Raw genomic sequence first — 23,814 nt, forward strand, 5'->3', positions numbered from 1 at the left:
CAGACTAACCCAGACTAACCCTATCAGACTGACCAGGGTGAGGAGAGCAGACTAACCCAGACTAACCCTATCAGACTGACCAGGGTGAGGAGAGCAGACTAACCCAGACTAACCCTATCAGACTGACCAGGGTGAGGAGAGCAGACTAACCCAGACTAACCCTATCAGACTGACCAGGGTGAGGAGAGCAGCCTAACCCAGACTAACCCTATCAGACTGACCAGGATGAGGAGAGCAGCCTAACCCAGAATAACCCTGTCAGACTGACCAGGGTGAGGAGAGCAGACTAACCCAGACTAACCCTATCAGACTGACCAGGGTGAGGAGAGCAGCCTAACCCAGACTAACCCTATCAGACTGACCAGGATGAGGAGAGCAGCCTAACCCAGACTAACCCTGTCAGACTGACCAGGGTGAGGAGAGCAGACTAACCCTATCAGACTGACCAGGGTGAGGAGAGCAGCCTAACCCAGACTAACCCTATCAGACTGACCAGGATGAGGAGAGCAGCCTAACCCAGACTAACCCTATCAGACTGACCAGGGTGAGGAGAGCAGCCTAACCCAGACTAACCCTATCAGACTGACCAGGGTGAGGAGAGCAGACTAACCCTGTCAGACTGACCAGGGTGAGGAGAGCAGACTAACCCAGACTAACCCTGTCAGACTGACCAGGGTGAGGAGAGCAGACTAACCCAGACTAACCCTATCAGACTGACCAGGGTGAGGAGAGCAGACTAACCCAGACTAACCCTATCAGACTGACCAGGGTGAGGAGAGCAGACTAACCCAGACTAACCCTGTCAGACTGACCAGGGTGAGGAGAGCAGCCTAACCCAGACTGACCAGGGTGAGGAGAGCAGACTAACCCAGACTAACCCAGACTAACCCTATCAGACTGACCAGGGTGAGGAGAGCAGACTAACCCAGACTAACCCTATCAGACTGACCAGGGTGAGGAGAGCAGACTAACCCAGACTAACCCTATCAGACTGACCAGGGTGAGGAGAGCAGACTAACCCAGACTAACCCTGTCAGACTGACCAGGGTGAGGAGAGCAGACTAACCCAGACTAACCCTGTCAGACTGACCAGGGTGAGGAGAGCAGACTAACCCAGACTAACCCAGACTAACCCAGACTAACCCTGTCAGACTGACTGTGTACCAGCCACTCCAGTGTTTAATTGCCATATTGTAATTACTTCACCACTATGGCCTATGTATTGCCTTACCTCGTTTGCACACCCTGTATATAGATGTTTTCTACTGTATTATTGACTGTATGTTTGTTTTACTCCATGTGTAACTCTGTTGTATGTGTCGAACTGCATTGCTTTATCTTGGCCAGGTCGCAGTTGTAAATGAGAACTTGTTCTCAATTAGCCTACCTGGTTAAATAAAACGCATAAAATCTTCCTCTTCTAGACACCCCTCATGACATTGTCTGGTCACAACGAGGCGGTGTCGTCTGTCCTCTGGTTGGACAGTGAGGAGATCTGCAGTGCATCCTGGGACCACACCATCCGCCTCTGGGATGCCGAGACCGGAAGCGTGAAGACCACACTGGTGAGAGACTCTAACCCCAGACCACATTGGTGAGAGACTCTAACCCTAGACCACGAGACTAACCCCAGACCACGAGACTCTAACCCCAGACCACGAGACTCTAACCCCAGACCACGAGACTAACCCCAGACCACACTGGTGAGAGACTCTAACCCCAGACCACGAGACTCTAACCCCAGACCACGAGACTCTAACCCCAGACCACGAGACTCTAACCCCAGACCACGAGACTCTAACCCCAGACCACGAGACTCTAACCCCAGACCACGAGACTCTAACCCCAGACCACGAGACTAACCCCAGACCACACTGGTGAGAGACTCTAACCCCAGACCATGAGACTCTAACCCCAGACCACACTGGTGAGAGACTCTAACCCCAGACCACGAGACTCTAACCCCAGACCACGAGACTCTAACCCCAGACCACGAGACTCTAACCCCAGACCACGAGACTAACCCCAGACCACACTGGTGAGAGACTCTAACCCCAGACCATGAGACTCTAACCCCAGACCACACTGGTGAGAGACTCTAACCCCAGACCACGAGACTCTAACCCCAGACCACGAGACTCTAACCCCAGACCACGAGACTCTAACCCCAGACCACGAGACTCTAACCCCAGACCACACTGGTGAGAGACTCTAACCCCAGACCACGAGACTCTAACCCAGACCAGAGACTCTAACCCCAGACCACGAGACTCTAACCCCAGACCACGAGACTCTAACCCCAGACCACGAGACTCTAACCCCAGACCACACTGGTGAGAGAGACTAACCCCAGACCACGAGACTCTAACCCCAGACCACGAGACTCTAACCCCAGACCACGAGACTCTAACCCCAGACCCAGACTAACCCCAGACCACACTGGTGAGAGACTCTAACCCCAGACCACGAGACTCTAACCCCAGACCACGAGACTCTAACCCCAGACCACGAGACTCTAACCCCAGACCACGAGACTCTAACCCCAGACCACGAGACTCTAACCCCAGACCACGAGACTCTAACCCCAGACCACGAGACTAACCCCAGACCACACTGGTGAGAGACTCTAACCCCAGACCACGAGACTCTAACCCCAGACCACGAGACTCTAACCCCAGACCACGAGACTCTAACCCCAGACCACGAGACTAACCCCAGACCACACTGGTGAGAGACTCTAACCCCAGACCATGAGACTCTAACCCCAGACCACACTGGTGAGAGACTCTAACCCCAGACCACGAGACTCTAACCCCAGACCACGAGACTCTAACCCCAGACCACGAGACTCTAACCCCAGACCACACTGGTGAGAGACTCTAACCCCAGACCACGAGACTCTAACCCCAGACCACGAGACTCTAACCCCAGACCACGAGACTCTAACCCCAGACCACGAGACTCTAACCCCAGACCACGAGACTCTAACCCCAGACCACACTGGTGAGAGAGACTAACCCCAGACCACGAGACTCTAACCCCAGACCACGAGACTCTAACCCCAGACCACGAGACTCTAACCCCAGACCACGAGACTAACCCCAGACCACACTGGTGAGAGACTCTAACCCCAGACCACGAGACTCTAACCCCAGACCACGAGACTCTAACCCCAGACCACGAGACTCTAACCCCAGACCACGAGACTCTAACCCCAGACCACGAGACTCTAACCCCAGACCACGAGACTAACCCCAGACCACACTGGTGAGAGACTCTAACCCCAGACCACACTGGTGAGAGACTCTAACCCCAGACCACACTGGTGAGAGACTCTAACCCTAGACCACGAGACTCTAACCCCAGACCACACTGGTGAGAGACTCTAACCCCAGACCACACTGGTGAGAGACTCTAACCCCAGACCACACTTGTGAGAGACTCTAACCCCAGACCACACTGGTGAGAGACTCTAACCTAAACCACACTGGTGAGAGACTCTAACCCTAGACCACGAGACTAACCCCAGACCACACTGGTGAGAGACTCTAACCCCAGACCACGAGACTCTAACCCCAGACCACACTGGTGAGAGACTCTAACCTAAACCACACTGGTGAGAGACTCTAACCCTAGACCACGAGACTAACCCCAGACCACACTGGTGAGAGACTCTAACCCCAGACCACACTGGTGAGAGACTCTAACCCCAGACCACACTCTAACCCCAGACCACACTGGTGAGAGACTCTAACCCCAGACCACACTGGTGAGAGACTCTAACCCCAGACCACACTGGTGAGAGACTCTAACCCCAGACCACACTGGTGAGAGACTCTAACCCCAGACCACACTGGTGAGAGACTCTAACCCCAGACCACACTGGTGAGAGACTCTAACCCTAGACCACGAGACTCTAACCCCAGACCACACTGGTGAGAGACTCTAACCCCAGACCACACTGGTGAGAGACTCTAACCCCAGACCCACTGAGTAACCCCAGACCATGAGACTCTAACCCCAGACCACACTGGTGAGAGACTCTAACCCCAGACTACACTGGTGAGAGACTCTAACCCCAGACTACACTGGTGAGAGACTCTAACCCCAGACCACACTGGTGAGAGACTCTAGACCAGACCCCAGACCACCACACTGGTGAGAGACTCTAACCCTAGACCACGAGACTCTAACCCCAGACCACACTGGTGAGAGACTCTAACCCCAGACCACACTGGTGAGAGACTCTAACCCCAGACCACACTTGTGAGAGACTCTAACCCCAGACCACACTGGTGAGAGACTCTAACCTAAACCACACTGGTGAGAGACTCTAACCCTAGACCACGAGACTAACCCCAGACCACACTGGTGAGAGACTCTAACCCCAGACCACGAGACTCTAACCCCAGACCACACTGGTGAGAGACTCTAACCTAAACCACACTGGTGAGAGACTCTAACCCTAGACCACGAGACTAACCCCAGACCACACTGGTGAGAGACTCTAACCCCAGACCACACTGGTGAGAGACTCTAACCCCAGACCACACTGGTGAGAGACTCTAACCCCAGACCACACTGGTGAGAGACTCTAACCCCAGACCACGAGACTCTAACCCCAGACCACACTGGTGAGAGACTCTAACCCCAGACCACACTGGTGAGAGACTCTAACCCCAGACCACACTGGTGAGAGACTCTAACCCCAGACCACGAGACTCTAACCCCAGACCACACTGGTGAGAGACTCTAACCTAAACCACACTGGTGAGAGGCTCTAACCCTAGACCACGAGACTAACCCCAGACCACACTGGTGAGAGACTCTAACCCCAGACCACACTGGTGAGAGACTCTAACCCCAGACCACGAGACTCTAACCCCAGACCACGAGACTCTAACCCTAGACCACGAGACTCTAACCCCAGACCACGAGACTCTAACCCCAGACCACGAGACTCTAACCCTAGACCACACCCCTCACAACCTCTTAGTTGATGACTGATTGGTTAATCTTGTCTTCGTCTCTATAGACTGGCAGTAAGGTGTTTAACCACATCTCCTACTCTCCACTGTGCCGTCGCCTGGCCTCTGGCAGCACTGACAGACACGTCAGGCTGTGGGACCCTCGCTCTAAAGGTCACAACTAAATCTAACTTCATTTAAATATCTCTGTGCACTTCCCAATGTACATTACAACATCTCTCTTATGTGAGTGTATTTATTATGGATCCCCATTAGTTCCTGCCAAGGCAGCAGCTACTCTTCCTGGGGTTTATTATGGATCCCCATTAGTTCCTGCCAAGGCAGCAGCTACTCTTCCTGGGGTTTATTATGGATCCTCATTAGTTCCTGCCAAGGCAGCAGCTACTCTTCCTGGGGTTTATTATGGATCCTCATTAGTTCCTGCCAAGGCAGCAGCTACTCTTCCTGGGGTTTATTATGGATCCCCATTAGTTCCTGCCAAGGCAGCAGCTACTCTTCCTGGGGTTTATTATGGATCCCCATTAGTTCCTGCCAAGGCAGCAGCTACTCTTCCTGGGGTTTATTATGGATCCCCATTAGTTCCTGCCAAGGCAGCAGCTACTCTTCCTGGGGTTTATTATGGATCCCCATTAGTTCCTGCCAAGGCAGCGGCTACTCTTCCTGGGGTTTATTATGGATCCCCATTAGTTCCTGCCAAGGCAGCAGCTACTCTTCCTGGGGTTTATTATGGATCCTCATTAGTTCCTGCCAAGGCAGCAGCTACTCTTCCTGGGGTTTATTATGGATCCCCATTAGTTCCTGCCAAGGCAGCAGCTACTCTTCCTAGGGTTTATTATGGATCCCCATTAGTTCCTGCCAAGGCAGCAGCTACTCTTCCTGGGGTTTATTATGGATCCCCATTAGTTCCTGCCAAGGCAGCAGCTACTCTTCCTGGGATTTATTATGGATCCCCATTAGTTCCTGCCAAGGCAGCAGCTACTCTTCCTGGGGTTTATTATGGATCCCCATTAGTTCCTGCCAAGGCAGCAGCTACTCTTCCTGGGGTTTATTATGGATCCCCATTAGTTCCTGCCAAGGCAGCAGCTGCTCTTCCTGGGGTTTATTATGGATCCCCATTAGTTCCTGCCGAGGCAGCAGCTATTCTTCCTGGGGTTTATTATGGATCCCTATTAGTTCCTGCCAAGGCAGCAGCTACTCTTCCTGGGGTTTATTATGGATCCCCATTAGTTCCTGCCAAGGCAGCGGCTACTCTTCCTGGGGTTTATTATGGATCCCCATTAGTTCCTGCCAAGGCAGCAGCTGCTCTTCCTGGGGTTTATTATGGATCCCCATAAGTTCCTGCCAAGGCAGCAGCTACTCTTCCTGGGGTTTATTATGGATCCCCATTAGTTCCTGCCAAGGCAGCAGCTGCTCTTCCTGGGGTTTATTATGGATCCCCATTAGTTCCTGCCGAGGCAGCAGCTATTCTTCCTGGGGTTTATTATGGATCCCTATTAGTTCCTGCCAAGGCAGCAGCTACTCTTCCTGGGGTTTATTATGGTTCCCCATTAGTTCCTGCCAAGACAGCAGCTACTCTTCCTGGGGTTTATTATGGATCCCCATTAGTTCCTGCCAAGGCAGCAGCTACTCTTCCTGGGGTTTATTATGGATCCCCATTAGTTCCTGCCAAGGCAGCAGCTACTCTTCCTGGGGTTTATTATGGATCCTCATTAGTTCCTGCCGAGGCAGCAGCTATTCTTCCTGGGGTCCAGCAACATTAAGGCAGTTTATACATTTTAAAATATGACTTGACATGACATTTCATAACACTCTTCACAATACATTAAGTGTGTTCCCTCAGACCACTACTCTACAATACATTAAGTGTGTTCCCTCAGACCACTACTCTACAATACATTAAGTGTGTTCCCTCAGACCACTACTCTACAATACATTAAGTGTGTTCCCTCAGACCACTACTCTACTACCACTACTCTACAATACATTAAGTGTGTTACCTCAGACCACTACTCTACAATACATTAAGTGTGTTCCCTCAGACCACTACTCTACAATACATTAAGTGTGTTCCCTCAGACCACTACTCTACAATACATTAAGTGTGTTACCTCAGACCACTACTCTACAATACATTAAGTGTGTTCCCTCAGACCACTACTCTACAATACATTAAGTGTGTTCCCTCAGACCACTACTCTACTACCACTACTCTACAATACATTAAGTGTGTTCCCTCAGACCACTACTCTACTATACATTAAGTGTTCCCTCAGACCACTACTCTACTACCACTACTCTACAATACATTAAGTGTGTTCCCTCAGACCACTACTCTACAATACATTAAGTGTGTTACCTCAGACCACTACTCTACAATACATTAAGTGTGTTCCCTCAGACCACTACTCTACAATACATTAAGTGTGTTCCCTCAGACCACTACTCTACTACCACTACTCTACAATACATTAAGTGTGTTCCCTCAGACCACTACTCTACAATACATTAAGTGTTCCCTCAGACCACTACTCTACAATACATTAAGTGTTACCTCAGACCACTACTCTACAATACATTAAGTGTGTTCCCTCAGACCACTACTCTACTACCACTACTCTACAATACATTAAGTGTGTTACCTCAGACCACTACTCTACAATACATTAAGTGTGTTCCCTCAGACCACTACTCTACAATACATTAAGTGTGTTCCCTCAGACCACTACTCTACAATACATTAAGTGTGTTCCCTCAGACCACTACTCTACAATACATTAAGTGTGTTCCCTCAGACCACTACTCTACTACCACTACTCTACAATACATTAAGTGTGTTCCCTCAGACCACTACTCTACTACCACTACTCTACAACACATTAAGTGTGTTCCCTCAGACCACTACTCTACTACCACTACTCTACAATACATTAAGTGTGTTCCCTCAGACCACTACTCTACTATACATTAAGTGTGTTCCCTCAGACCACTACTCTACAATACATTAAGTGTGTTCCCTCAGACCACTACTCTACAATACATTAAGTCCCTCAGACCACCCTCAGACCACTCAGACCACTCTACAATACATTAAGTGTGTTCCCTCAGACCACTACTCTACAATACATTAAGTGTGTTCCCTCAGACCCACTACTCTACAATACATTAAGTGTGTTCCCTCAGACCACTACTCTACAATACATTAAGTGTGTTCCCTCAGACCACTACTCTACAATACATTAAGTGTGTTCCCTCAGACCACTACTCTACAATACATTAAGTGTGTTCCCTCAGACCACTACTCTACAATACATTAAGTGTGTTCCCTCAGACCACTACTCTACATTAAGTGTGTTCCCTCAGACCACTATCTACTATACATTGTGTTCCCTCAGACCACTACTCTACTACCACTACTCTACAATACATTAAGTGTGTTCCCTCAGACCACTACTCTACAATACATTAAGTGTGTTCCCTCAGACCACTACTCTACAATACATTAAGTGTGTTCCCTCAGACCACTACTCTACAATACATTAAGTGTTCCCTCAGACCACTACTCTACAATACATTAAGTGTGTTCCCTCAGACCACTACTCTACAATACATTAAGTGTATTCCCTCAGACCACCTACTACTCTACAATACATTAAGTGTGTTCCCTCAGACCACTACTCTACAATACATTAAGTGTGTTCCTCAGACCACTACTCTCTACAATACATTAAGTGTGTTCCCTCAGACCACTACTCTACAATACATTAAGTGTGTTCCCTCAGACCACTACTCTACAATACATTAAGTGTGTTCCCTCAGACCACTACTCTACTACCACATATCTACAATACAGTTTTTTGAGAATGACACAAATATTAATTTTCACAAAGTTTGCTGCCTCAGTGTCTTTAGATATTTCTGTCAGATGTTACTATGGAATACTGAAGTATAATTACAGGCATTTCATAAGTGTCAAAGGCTTTTATTGACAATTACATGAAGTTGATGCAAAGAGTCAATATTTGCAGTGTTGACCCTTCTTTTTCAAGACCTCTGCAATCTACCCTGGCATGCTGTCAATTACCTTCTGGGCCACATCCTGACTGATGGCATGCTGTCAATTAACTTCTGGGCCACATCCTGACTGATGGCATGCTGTCAATTAACTTCTGGGCCACATCCTGACTGATGGCATGCTGTCAATTAACTTCTGGGCCACATCCTGACTGATGGCATGCTGTCAATTAACTTCTGGGCCACATCCTGACTGATGGCATGCTGTCAATTAACTTCTGGGCCACATCCTGACTGATGGCATGCTGTCAATTAACTTCTGGGCCTCATCCTGACTGATGGCATGCTGTCAATTAACTTCTGGGCCACATCCTGACTGATGGCAGCCCATTCTTGCATAATCAATGCTTGGAGTTTGTCAGAATTTGTGGGTTTTTGTTTGTCTCCCTGATTGACCACAAGGGTTTTGGGGATTCAGTTAATTTGCATGGCAAAGAGGGACTTAGCAATTCATCATACAACACCCATGTGTATGTATGTAGTGTGCGTGTGTTATCGTGTGTGCGTGTGTTATCGTGTGTGTGTGTGTTATCGTGTGTGTGTTTCTCTTCACAGTCCCCGCTGTTCCATAAGGTGTGAATTAATCTGTTTGTGTGTGTGTTTGTGTAGACGGGTCGTTGGTGTTGCTGTCTCTTACCTCTCACAGCGGCTGGGTCACAGCGGTGAAGTGGGCTCCTTCCCATGAGCACCAACTGGTGTCTGGTTCCCTCGACAACCTGGTCAAACTCTGGGACACCAGGAGGTCTGTATGCTGTAGGGATTAGAGGCTGGGGTGGTAGGGGTTAGAGGCTGGGGGTGGTAGGGGTTAGAGGCTGGGGTGGTAGGGGTTAGAGGCTGGGGTGGTAGGGGTTAGAGGCTGGGGTGGTAGGGGTTAGAGGCTGGGGGTGGTAGGGGTTAGAGGCTGGGGGTGGTAGGGGTTAGAGGCTGGCGGTGGTAGGGGTTAGAGGCTGGGGGTGGTAGGGGTTAGAGGCTGGGGGTGGTAGGGGTTAGAGGCTGGGGTGGGTAGGGGTTAGAGGCTGGGGTGGGTAGGGGTTAGAGCCTGGGGTGGTAGGGGTTAGAGGCTGGCGTGGTAGGGGTAGGGGTTAGAGGCTGGGGGTGGTAGGGGTTAGAGGCTGGGGTGGTAGGGTTAGAGGCTGGGGTGGTAGGGGTTAGAGGCTGGTGGTGGTGGGGTGGGGGTTAGAGGCTGGGGTGGTAGGGGTTAGAGGCTGGGGTGGGTAGGGGTTAGAGCCTGGGGTGGGTAGGGGTTAGGCCTGGGGTGGTAGGGGTTAGAGGCTGGGGTGGTAGGGGTTAGAGGCTGGGGGTGGTAGGGGTTAGAGGCTGGGGGTGGTAGGGGTTAGAGGCCGGGGGGCTAGGGGTTAGAGGCCGGGGTGCTAGGGGTTAGAGGCCGGGGTGGTGGGGGATCTAGGTGCTACAAAAGTGTGTTTTGTATTCCAGCTGCAAGACCCCTTTGTATGATGTGTCTGCCCATGAGGACAAGGTGCTCTGTGTGGACTGGACTGACAGCAGGGTGAGACACCAGCACACATCTAGCCTGTATTAACCTGGAGAGACACCAGCACACATCTAGCCTGTATTAACCTGGAGAGACACCAGCACATCTAGCCTGTATTAACCTGGAGAGACAACAACACACATCTAGCCTGTATTAACCTGGAGAGACAACAACACACATCTAGCCTGTATTAACCTGGAGAGACAACACACATCTAGCCTGTATTAACCTGGAGAGACAATAACACACATCTAGCCTGTATTAACCTGGAGAGACAACAACACACATCTAGCCTGTATTAACCTGGAGAGACAACACACATCTAGCCTGTATTAACCTGGAGAGACAACAACACACATCTAGCCTGTATTAACCTGGAGAGACAACACACATCTAGCCTGTATTAACCTGGAGAGACAACACACATCTAGCCTGTATTAACCTGGAGAGGAGACAACACACATCTAGCCTGTATTAACCTGGAGAGACAACATCTAGCCTGTATTAACCTGGAGAGACAACACACATCTAGCCTGTATTAACCTGGAGAGACAACAACACACATCTAGCCTGTATTAACCTGGAGAGACAACAACACACATCTAGCCTGTATTAACCTGGAGAGACAACAACACACATCTAGCCTGTATTAACCTGGAGAGGAGACAACACACATCTAGCCTGTATTAACCTGGAGAGACAACACACATCTAGCCTGTATTAACCTGGAGAGGAGACAACACACATCTAGCCTGTATTAACCTGGAGAGACAACACACATCTAGCCTGTATTAACCTGGAGAGGAGACAACACACATCTAGCCTGTATTAACCTGGAGAGGAGACAACACACATCTAGCCTGTATTAACCTGGAGAGGAGACAACACACATCTAGCCTGTATTAACCTGGAGAGACAACACACATCTAGCCTGTATTAACCTGGAGAGGAGACAACACACATCTAGCCTGTATTAACCTGGAGAGACAGCACACATCTAGCCTGTATTAACCTGGAGAGACAACACACATCTAGCCTGTATTAACCTGGAGAGACAACAACACACATCTAGCCTGTATTAACCTGGAGAGACAACAACACATCTAGCCTGTATTAACCTGGAGAGACAACACACATCTAGCCTGTATTAACCTGGAGAGACAACACACATCTAGCCTGTATTAACCTGGAGAGACAACAACACACATCTAGCCTGTATTAACCTGGAGAGACAACACACATCTAGCCTGTATTAACCTGGAGAGACAACACACATCTAGCCTGAATTAACCTGGAGAGACAACAACACACATCTAGCCTGTATTAACCTGGAGAGACAACACACATCTAGCCTGTATTAACCTGGAGAGACAACAACACACATCTAGCCTGTATTAACCTGGAGAGACAACAACACACATCTAGCCTGTATTAACCTGGAGAGACAACACACATCTAGCCTGTATTAACCTGGAGAGACAACAACACACATCTAGCCTGTATTAACCTGGAGAGACAACAACACACATCTAGCCTGTATTAACCTGGAGAGACAATAACACACATCTAGCCTGTATTAACCTGGAGAGACAACACACATCTAGCCTGTATTAACCTGGAGAGACAACAACACACATCTAGCCTGTATTAATGACCTGGAGAGACACCAGCACACATCTAGCCTGTATTAACCTGGAGAGACAACAACACACATCTAGCCTGTATTAACCACCTGGAGAGACACCAGCACACATCTAGCCTGTATTAACCTGGAGAGACAACACACATCTAGCCTGTATTAACCTGGAGAGACAACACACATCTAGCCTGTATTAACCTGGAGAGGAGACAACAACACACATCTAGCCTGTATTAACCTGGAGAGACAACACACATCTAGCCTGTATTAACCTGGAGAGACAATAACACACATCTAGCCTGTATTAACCTGGAGAGACAACACACATCTAGCCTGTATTAACCTGGAGAGACAACAACACACATCTAGCCTGTATTAACCTGGAGAGGAGACAACACACATCTAGCCTGTATTAACCTGGAGAGACAACAACACACATCTAGCCTGTATTAACCTGGAGAGACAACACACATCTAGCCTGTATTAACCTGGAGAGACAACACACATCTAGCCTGTATTAACCTGGAGAGGAGACAACAACACACATCTAGCCTGTATTAACCTGGAGAGAGACAACACACATCTAGCCTGTATTAACCTGGAGAGACAACACACATCTAGCCTGTATTAACCTGGAGAGACAACAACACACATCTAGCCTGTATTAACCTGGAGAGACAATAACACACATCTAGCCTGTATTAACCTGGAGAGACAGCACACATCTAGCCTGTATTAACCTGGAGAGACAACACACATCTAGCCTGTATTAACCTGGAGAGACAACACACATCTAGCCTGTATTAACCTGGAGAGACAACAACACACATCTAGCCTGTATTAACGTTTTGGGTTCCCTCTGTCTCTTCCTCTTGCAGTTGATGTTGAGTGGAGGAGCTGACAACAAGCTGTACACATACAGATACACAGCCTGCGAGACAGACGCTGGAGCGTAGACGAGACAGACTGGAGACAGACTGGAGACAGACCCTGGAGACAGACTGGAGACAGACTGGAGACAGACCCTGGAGACAGACTGGAGACAGACTGGCGACAGACCCTGGAGACAGACCCTGGAGACAGACCCTGGAGCGTAGACGAGACAGACTGGAGACAGACTGGAGACAGACCCTGGAGCGTAGACGAGACAGACTGGAGACAGACTGGAGACAGACCCTGGAGCGTAGACGAGACAGACTGAGACAGACCCTGGAGCGTAGACGAGACAGACTGGAGACAGACCCATAGACGAGACAGACTGAAGACAGACCCTGGAGCGTAGACGAGACAGACTGGAGACATACCCTGGAGCAGACGAGACAGACTGGAGACAGACTGGAGACAGACGCTGGAGCGTAGACCTGACAGACTGAGACAGACCCTGGAGCGAGAGACGAGACAGACTGGAGACAGACTGGAGACAGACCCTGGAGCGTAGACGAGACAGACTGGAGACAGACGCTGGAGCGTAGACGAGACAGACTGGAGACAGACCCTGGAGCGTAGACGAGACAGACTGGAGACAGACTGGAGACAGACCCTGGAGCGTAGACGAGACAGACTGGAGACAGACCCTGGAGCGTAGACGAGACAGACTGAAGACAGACCCTGGAGCGTAGACGAGACAGACTGGAGACATACCCTGGAGCGTAGACGAGACAGACTGGAGACAGACTGGAGACAGACGCTGGAGCGTAGACGAGACAGACTGGAGACAGACCCTGGAGCGTAGACGAGACAGACTGGAGACAGACTGGAGACAGACCCTGGAGCGTAGACGAGACAGACTGGAGACAGACGCTGGAGCGTAGACGAGACAGACTGGAGACAGACCCTGGAGCGTAGACGAGACAGACTGGAGACAGACCCTGGAGCGTAGACGAGACAGACTGAAGACAGACCCTGGAGCGTAGACGAGACAGACTGGAGACAGACCCTGGAGCGTAGACGAGACAGACTGGAGACAGACGCTGGATAGACGAGACAGACTGGGAGACAGACCCTGGAGCGAGACGAGACAGACTGGAGACAGACCCTGGAGCGTAGACGAGACAGACTGGAGACAGACCCTGGAGCGTAGACGAGACAGACTGGAGACAGACCCTGGAGCGTAGACGAGACAGACTGGAGACAGACTGGAGACAGACTGGAGACAGACCCTGGAGCGTAGACGAGACAGACCCTGGAGACAGACCGGAGACAGACCCTGGAGACAGACTGGAGACAGACCCTGGAGACAGACTGGAGACAGACCCTTGAGACAGACCCTGGAGCGTAGACGAGACAGACTGAAGACAGACCCTGGAGCGTAGACGAGACAGACTGGAGACAGACCCTGGAGCGTAGACGAGACAGACTGGAGACAGACGCTGGAGCGTAGACGAGACAGACTGGAGACAGACCCTGGAGCGTAGACGAGACAGACTGGAGACAGACTGGAGACAGACCCTGGAGCGTAGACGAGACAGACTGGAGACAGACCCTGGAGCGTAGACGAGACAGACTGGAGACAGACTGGAGACAGACCCTGGAGCGTAGACGAGACAGACTGGAGACAGACCCTGGAGCGTAGACGAGACAGACTGGAGACAGACCCTGGAGCGTAGACGAGACAGACTGGAGACAGACCCTGGAGCGTAGACGAGACAGACTGGAGACAGACAATAGCACCTGTTTTTATTTCTCTGATGTATTGCCTGTTGATTAAAGTCTTTCCTGATGTAGATATGTGTATTCATGGGTTAGGGTTCATGGGTTAACCCTAACTGCCACAGTCGATGGAGGCTGTTCTTCATGATATAAGATATAAGACAAGGTGACTGTTTTTGAAGATGCAGCTCGTCTCCATTTTAATACTGTGTGTGTATGTAGCCACATCGTTTCCAGATTAAACTACTGTGTTGAGAACCATCAGTGACAGGTCTCTATACTGCCCTCTCTTGGGACAGATTAATAGATCATACTGTGCCATTATAATTCCCACTGTCGTTGTTAATCACAATGTCTGTCTACATCCATGATATACCAGTGTTTTAAATACAATAACTACCCAGTCATCAGTTTTTTTCAGATTTAAGATCTTTCTATTTTCCTGCAGCAGCTTTTAATTAGGTTTGTAATTCTTGAAGATGTCTTGTTTTGCTTTGTGGTGCCCTGCAAACATAACATATTTCTCCTGCACCTCCTTGAGGTTGGGGTTAGTGTCTTTCGGGACGTTTTAAAATATAATTTCCCTCCAACTGGTTTGACCTGTGATGTTGAGACGTCTCCGCCGCGACAGGACGGAGGGAACAGACACGTTGCATATATCCTGTTTCTGTGCGTCAGTTCAGTTGGTTGCTAACGTGACCTGGATACTGACTGCTGGGCAACATGACTTCCTGACAGCTTCGTTCAACGGTAAAGACACAACAACAATGTGATGATGCGAGACGTGTTGCGTTTATATATATAGGCGACGTATCCGCAGACCAAGTCATCTGGACTAGTTAACGTTACATTGGGTACAACTAGCAGGTTAGGAGCAAATTAGCTGCGCGTCCTTGAAAACGTCGCAAACATTTACGAGTTGCAACAGGAACCAGCAACGTTTTTCTTCCTGAACACCAAGGTTGAGAAGACAGCAGGTTTGTGGTGAGATAATGGCATTGATCTCGCTTGACCTGGGCAGCTACAGGTAGCTGGCTCGACCATACATTAACAATAGCAGCTGGCTGCCTCATTATGGTTAACCTGCTGGCGACGACAGGTGTCGAGCCCTGTTCTTAGTGCAGGTGTAACAGTATAACTTTAGACCATCAATGAGGACATATACTAGGGGGGGGTCCAACACATGACAGATTATACGAAGACCTTAAAACATAAACACGTGTTGATTTGAACAGCTTTCTTATTGGAAGAATGTAGAATGTTCTTAATGTACTGCTTGACTTCATGGAAGAGTGTTTTTTAAAAATTATTAGTGAATTTACATCACATGTCGAGAAACATTTATAATACTCAAAAGTTTTATGGTACGTAATTGCTTTTTTGTTTTTACACTACTGATAATTTCAAAATAATATTTAAATTCTATCTTTAACAATGTGAAGAGGGTTTTGTTCCCCCCTGTCGACCTCATTTCATGGATAAAGATTCTTCCATAAAAATAAACAAATGAAAGTTACACCGGGGGTCGATATCATTTGAGTCAAAATAAATCATATCCGAGTCTTTCAAATGAACATTAATAGTATTTTATTTATTTAATAAAATCTTCTAACTCACTCCAAAATCATTAGAACAGTCCCAAAATAAATGTTGAGTCTCTGGGTCACAACCACAAAATACACATTTGTTATCAATAGCTATTTTAAATCTGTGTATAATAAAGATCTTTACAGGGTAGATTCTATGAATGAGTTTGTATGACACTTCTTTCACCTTATTAGATATACAATATTTACCAGACAACAACTAAACGTTGTTCCAGTTCACTTGTCCAAGGGCTGCATTCCAGAGTAAAGGGCAGTTCACTTGTCCAAGGGCTGCATTCCAGAGTACTTGTCCTACGGCTGCATTCCAGTTCACTTGTCCTACGGCTGCATTCCAGTTCACTTGTCCAAGGGCTGCATTCCAGTTCACTTGTCCAAGGGCTGCATTCCAGAGTACTTGTCCAAGGGCTGCATTCCAGTTCACTTGTCCTAGGGCTGCATTCCAGTTCACTTGTCCTAGGGCTGCATTCCAGAGTACTTGTCCTAGGGCTGCATTCCAGAGTACTTGTCCTAGGGCTGCATTCCAGAGTACTTGTCCTAGGGCTGCATTCCAGAGTACTTGTCCTAGGGCTGCATTCCAGTTCACTTGTCCTAGGGCTGCATTCCAGTTCACTTGTCCTAGGGCTGCATTCCAGTACATTCTAGCAGAGGGAATAGTAACATCTTGACATGGTTTTCATATATACATGTTATTACATTTATAGTTTATAAAATGTAAATTCCTTGTAGCTGTATTGAGGCTATAAAATCCTCAACAGTTGCACTTGGGAGTCATGTTATGTTTCTCCTAACAGAAGAATAGCACCTTTTAGGGACAGCTCTAACAACTATTTGATACTCCTCAGGAGTGAATGTAACATTGTGTGTTCTCATGAATTCTGCATAATCATATAGTTATTATTCAATAATTATTATTCGGTAATCATATAGTTGTCCATCATTATTCAATAATGGTATAACCCAGATAATGCTGTTGCCAAACCAGTTCTTGAAAAACAAAGACTTGTTTTTGTATTTTATGTCTTTATTCTTCCAGATTGTATGTCTGTGGGGGGGAATTATGTTTGTACTTGTTTATGAAAGTTAGCAAGCTTGATAGTGTTTTTACCCACATCAAAGTTACATTTGAGTAAGACTTCTAGACCACCAATCTGTTGGAATATTACATTAGGGATTATATTCCAAATGCAATCCTTATTTCTTAAATAGTTTTTGTGTCCATTTAATCTGAAATATTATATTAAGAGGTTTTAAAATCAAGAGCATTCAACCCTCCCTCACCCTGGGTGTTACATATTACCGCTTCTCTTAAATAATGAGGTTTATTCCTCCATATGAAGTTAAATCATTTAGTATCAACCGTTTTAGTTACTGACAGAGGACCATCCAAGGCAGGGGAGGTATAAACTCATCTGGACCTTCAGATTGATAAAAGTTCACATCCAGATGAAGAAAGATCTCTTAATAACCAGGAGTTAAATCTCTTTCCAGTTTCCTCAGTTTTTCACAGGGATATTACATACTGAGTTTAAGTCCCGTCTTTCACAGGGATATTACATACTGAGTTTAAGTCACATCTTTATACAGGGATATTACATACTGAGTTTAAGTCACATCTTTATACAGGGATATTACATACTGAGTTTAAGTCACATCTTTCACAGGGATATTACACACTGAGTTTAAGTCCCGTCTTTCACAGGGATATTACACACTGAGTTTAAGTCACATCTTTCACAGGGATATTACACACTGAGTTTAAGTCACATCTTTCACAGGGATATTACACACTGAGTTTAAGTCACATCTTTTACAGGGATATTACACACTGAGTTTAAGTCACATCTTTCAACAGGAATTAAAAGTACATCACAGGGACATTACATACTGAGTTTAATATTCAGGGATAAACCAGAGTTTGCATCTTTTACAGGGAATTAGGCCTGAGTTTAAGTCACATCTTTTACAGGGAAACAATGAGTTTAAGTCACATCTTTCAGGGAGGATATTCGAGACTGAGTTTAAGTTGTCCAGGATATTACACACTGAGTTTAAGTCCATCTTTCACAGGGATATTACATACTGAGTTTAAGTCACATCCTTTCAACTAAAAAAAAGTACATTTCCTAATATTCAGAGATAAACCAGATGCATGTGAGAAGGTAGGCCTGACCACCGACAAAACAATGAGACAGCCTATAGGGAGGAGGTTAGAGACCTGGCAGTGTGTTGCCAGGACAACAACCTCTCCATCAACGATGAGACAGCCTATAGGGAGGAGGTTAGAGACCTGGCAGTGTGTTGCCAGGACAACAACCTCTCCATCAACGATGAGACGGCCTATAGGGAGGAGGTTAGAGACCTGGTAGTGTGTTGCCAGGACAACAAACTCTCCATCAACAATGAGATGGCCTATAGGGAGGAGGTTAGAGACCTGGCAGTGTGTTGCCAGGACAACAACCTCTCCATCAACGATGAGACGGCCTATAGGGAGGAGAATAGAGACCTGGCAGTGTGTTGCCAGGACAACAACCTCTCCATCAACGATGAGACAGCCTATAGGGAGGAGGTTAGAGACCTGGCAGTGTGTTGCCAGGACAACAAACTCTCAATGTGAGCGAGACAAAGGAGCTGATTGTGGACTACAGGAAAAGGCCCCCGTTAACATCAACGGGGCTGTAGTGGAGCAGCCCACTCCTGAGGAGTATCAAATAGTTGTTAGAGCTGTCCCTAAAGGTGCTATTCTTCTGAGAGAGGTTCAAGTTACTTGGTGTCCACATCACCAACGAACTATCATGGTCCAAACACACCAAGACAGTTGTGAAGAGGGCACGACAACACCTCCACATTGTATATAGCCTCCACATTGACTCTGTGTCGGTACCCCCTGTATATAGTCTCCACATTGACTGTGTACCGGTACCCCCTGTATATAGCCTCCACATTGACTCTGTACCGGTACCCCCTGTATATAGCCTCCACATTGACTCTGTACCGGTACCCCCTGTATATAGACTCCACATTGACTCTGTGCCGGTACCCCTGTATATAGACTCACATTGACTGTGTACCGGTGCCCCTGTATACTAGCCTCCACATTGACTCTGTGCAGTACCCCCTGTATATAGCCTCCACATTGACTCTGTGCCGGTACCCCTGTATATAGCCTCATTGACTCTGTACCGGTACCCCCTGTATATAGACTCCACATTGACTCTGTACCGTAACACCCTGTATATAGCCTCCACATTGACTCTGTACCGGTACCCCCTGTATATAGCCTCCACATTGACTCTGTACCGGTACCCCCTGTATATAGCCTCCACATTGACTCTGTACCCCCTGTATATAGCCTCCACATTGACTCTGTACCGGTACCCCCTGTATATAGCCTCCACATTGACTCTGTACCCCCTGTATATAGCCTCCACATTGACTCTGTACTGGTACCCCCCTGTATATAGCCTCCACATTGACTCTGTACTGGTACCCCCTGTATATAGCCTCCACATTGACTCTGTACCAGTACCTCCTGTATATAGCCTCCACATTGACTCTGTACTGGTACCCCCTGTATATAGCCTCCACATTGACTCTGTACTGGTACCCCCTGTATATAGCCTCCACATTGACTCTGTACCCCCTGTATATAGCCTCCACATTGACTCTGTACCGGTACCCCTGTATATAGCCTCCACATTGACTCTGTTTCTTATATAGCCTCCCGACTCTGTACCCCCTGTATATAGCCTCCACATTGACTCTGTACCCCCTGTATATAGCCTCCCAGTGACTCTGTACCGGTACCCCCTGTATATAGCCTCCACATTGACTCTGTACTAGTACCCCCTGTATATAGCCTCCACATTGACTCTGTACCGGTACCCCCTGTATATAGCCTCATTGACTCTGTACAGGTACCCCCTGTATATAGCCTCATTGACTCTGTACCGGTACCCCCTGTATATAGCCTCTACATTGACTCTGTACCCGAGGTACCCCTGTATATAAGCCTCCACATTGACTCTGTACCGGGTACCCCCTGTATATAGCCTCCACATTGACTCTGTGGTACCCCCTGTATATAGCCTCCACATTGACTCTGTACCGGTAATACCCTGTATATAGCCTCCACATTGACTCTGTGCGTAATACCCTGTATATAGCCTCATTGACTCTGTACAGTACCCCCTGTATATAGCCTCCACATTGACTCTGTGCGCAGTACCCCCTGTATATAGCCTCCACATTGACTCTGTGCTGTACCCCCTGTATATAGCCTCCACACTCTGTACCTGTACCCCTGTATATAGCCTCCACATTGACTCTGTATATAGCCTCGACTCTGTGCCCCCTGTATATAGCCTCCACATTGACTCCTGTACCGGTACCCCTGTATATAGCCTCCACATTGACTCTGTGCAGTACCCCCTGTATATAGCCTCCACATTGACTCTGTACCGGTACCCCCCTGTATATAGCCTCCATTGACTCTGTACCGGTACCCCCTGTATATAGACTCCACATTGACTCTGTAAGCAACACCCTGTATATAGCCTCCACATTGACTCTGTACCGGTACCCCCTGTATATAACCTCCACATTGACTCTGTGCGGTACCCCCTGTATATAGCCTCCACATTGACTCTGTACCCCCTGTATATAGCCTCCACATTGACTCTGTGCCGGTACCCCCTGTATATAGCCTCCACATTGACTCTGTACCCCCTGTATATAGCCTCCACATTGACTCTGTACTGGTACCCCCTGTATATAGCCTCCCATTGACTCTGTACTGGTACCCCCTGTATATGGCCTCCACATTGACTCTGTACCAGTACCCCCTGTATATAACCTCATTGACTCTGTACTGGTACCCCCTGTATATAGCCTCCACATTGACTCTGTACTGGTACCCCTGTATATAGCCTCCACATTGACTCTGTACCCCTGTATATAGCCTCCACATTGACTCTGTACCGGTACCCCTGTATATAGCCTCCACATTGACTCTGTACCGGTACCCCCTGTATATAGCCTCCACATTGACTCTGTACTAGTACCCCTGTATATAGCCTCCACATTGACTCTGTACCAGTACCCCCTGTATATAGCCTCCACATTTGACTCTGTGCCGTTACCCTCTGTATATAGCCTCCACATTGACTCTGTACAGGTACCCCTGTATATAGCCTCCACATTGACTCTGTGCCAGTACCCCCTGTATATAGCCTCCACGTTGACTCTGTACCGTACACACCTGTATATAGCCTCCACGTTGACTCTGTACACAACATATAGCCTCACGTTGACTCTGTACATTAACCCTGTATATAGCCTCCACGTTGACTCTGTACCAGTACCCCCTGTATATAGCCTCCACATTGACTCTGTACCAGTACCCCCCTGTATATAGCCTCCACATTGACTCTGTACCAGTACCCCCTGTATATAGCCTCACATTGACTCTGTGCTGGTACCCCCTGTATATAGCCTCCACATTGACTCTGTACCAGTACCCCCACATATATAGCCTCCACATTGACTCTGTACCGGTACCCCCTGTATATAGCCTCCACATTGACTCTGTACCGTAATACCCTGTATATAGCCTCCACATTGACTCTGTACCAGTACCCCCTGTATATAGCTTCATTGACTCTGTACCAGTACCCCCTGTATATAGCCTCATTGACTCTGTACCTGTACCCCTGTATATAGCCTCCACATTGTACCTGTACCCCTGTATATAGCCTCCACATTGACTCTGTGCCGGTACCCCCTGTATATAGCCTCCACATTGACTCTGTACCGGTACCCCCTGTATATAGCCTCACATTGACTCTGTACCGGTACCCCCTGTATATAGCCTCCACAGTGACTCTGTACCGGTACCTGTATACTCCACATTGACCTCCACTCCACATTGACTCTGTGCCGTAACCCCCTGTATATAGCCTCCACATTGACTCTGTACCGGTACCCCCTGTATAGCCTCATTGACTCCACATATGACTCTGACTCGTAACACCCTGTATATAGCCTCCACATTGACTCTGTACGGTACCCCCTGTATATAGCCTCCACATTGACTCTGTACCGGTACCCCCCTGTATATAGCCTCCACATTGACTCTGTACCCCCTGTATATAGCCTCCACATTGACTCTGTACCGGTACCCCCTGTATATAGCCTCCCACATTGACTCTGTACCCCCTGTATATAGCCTCCACCGTGACTCTGTACTGGTACCCCCTGTATATAGCCTCCACATTGACTCTGTACTGGTACCCCCTGTATATAGCCTCCACATTGACTCTGTACCAGTACCCCTGTATATAGCCTCCACATTGACTCTGTACCGGTACCTCCTGTATATAGCCTCCACATTGACTCTGTACCGGTACCCCTGTATATAGCCTCCACATTGACTCTGTACCGGTACCCCTGTATATAGCCTCCACATTGACTCTGTACCAGTACCTCCTGTATATAGCCTCCACATTGACTCTGTACCGGTACCCCTGTATATAGCCTCCACATTGACTCTGTACCGGTACCCCTGTATATAGCCTCCACATTGACTCTGTACTGGTACCCCTGTATATAGCCTCCACATTGACTCTGTACCGGTACCTCCTGTATATAGCCTCCACATTGACTCTGTACCGGTACCTCCTGTATATAGCCTCCACATTGACTCTGTACCGGTACCCCTGTATATAGCCTCCACATTGACTCTGTACCGGTACCCCCTGTATATAGCCTCCACATTGACTCTGTACCGGTACCCCCTGTATATAGCCTCCACATTGACTCTGTACCGGTACCTCCTGTATATAGCCTCCACATTGACTCTGTACCGGTACCCCCTGTATATAGCCTCCACATTGACTCTGTACTGGTACACCCTGTATATAGCCTCCACATTGACTCTGTACCGGTACCTCCTGTATATAGCCTCCACATTGACTCTGTACCGGTACCCCCTGTATATAGCCTCCACATTGACTCTGTACCGGTACCCCTGTATATAGCCTCCACATTGACTCTGTACTGGTACACCCTGTATATAGCCTCCACATTGACTCTGTACCAGTACCCCCTGTATATAGCCTCCACATTGACTCTGTACCAGTACCCCTGTATATAGCCTCCACATTGACTCTGTACTGGTACACCCTGTATATAGCCTCCACATTGACTCTGTACCGGTACCCCTGTATATAGCCTCCACATTGACTCTGTACCGGTACCCCTGTATATAGCCTCCACATTGACTCTGTACCGGTACCTCCTGTATATAGCCTCCACATTGACTCTGTACCGGTACCCCTGTATATAGCCTCCACATTGACTCTGTACCGGTAC

At 48.2% G+C, this 23,814-nt stretch overlaps 1 protein-coding gene across 2 annotated transcripts in view; it reads left to right on the plus strand.

Annotated features, from left to right (window-relative positions):
- LOC135570954 (ribosome biogenesis protein wdr12) overlaps positions 1-13,397 on the plus strand; it is a 57,589-nt gene extending 44,192 nt beyond the window's left edge. Inside the window, exons 9-14 of one of the 2 annotated variants that reach the window (XM_065016774.1) lie at positions 1,425-1,565; positions 5,036-5,141; positions 9,669-9,801; positions 10,494-10,566; positions 13,069-13,172; positions 13,243-13,397. In XM_065016774.1, coding sequence (XP_064872846.1) covers positions 1,425-1,565; positions 5,036-5,141; positions 9,669-9,801; positions 10,494-10,566; positions 13,069-13,146 — 531 coding nt within the window. In that variant the 3' untranslated portion in view covers positions 13,147-13,172; positions 13,243-13,397. Of the gene's footprint in view, positions 1-1,424; positions 1,566-5,035; positions 5,142-9,668; positions 9,802-10,493; positions 10,567-13,068 lie in introns of both variants that reach the window. The other variant, XM_065016773.1, reaches the window with a different exon arrangement.
- Positions 13,398-23,814: the final 10,417 nt, after the last annotated feature.

This window comes from Oncorhynchus nerka, unplaced genomic scaffold (assembly GCF_034236695.1).
Source record: "Oncorhynchus nerka isolate Pitt River unplaced genomic scaffold, Oner_Uvic_2.0 unplaced_scaffold_874, whole genome shotgun sequence".
Classification (NCBI taxonomy): Eukaryota; Metazoa; Chordata; class Actinopteri; order Salmoniformes; family Salmonidae; genus Oncorhynchus; species Oncorhynchus nerka.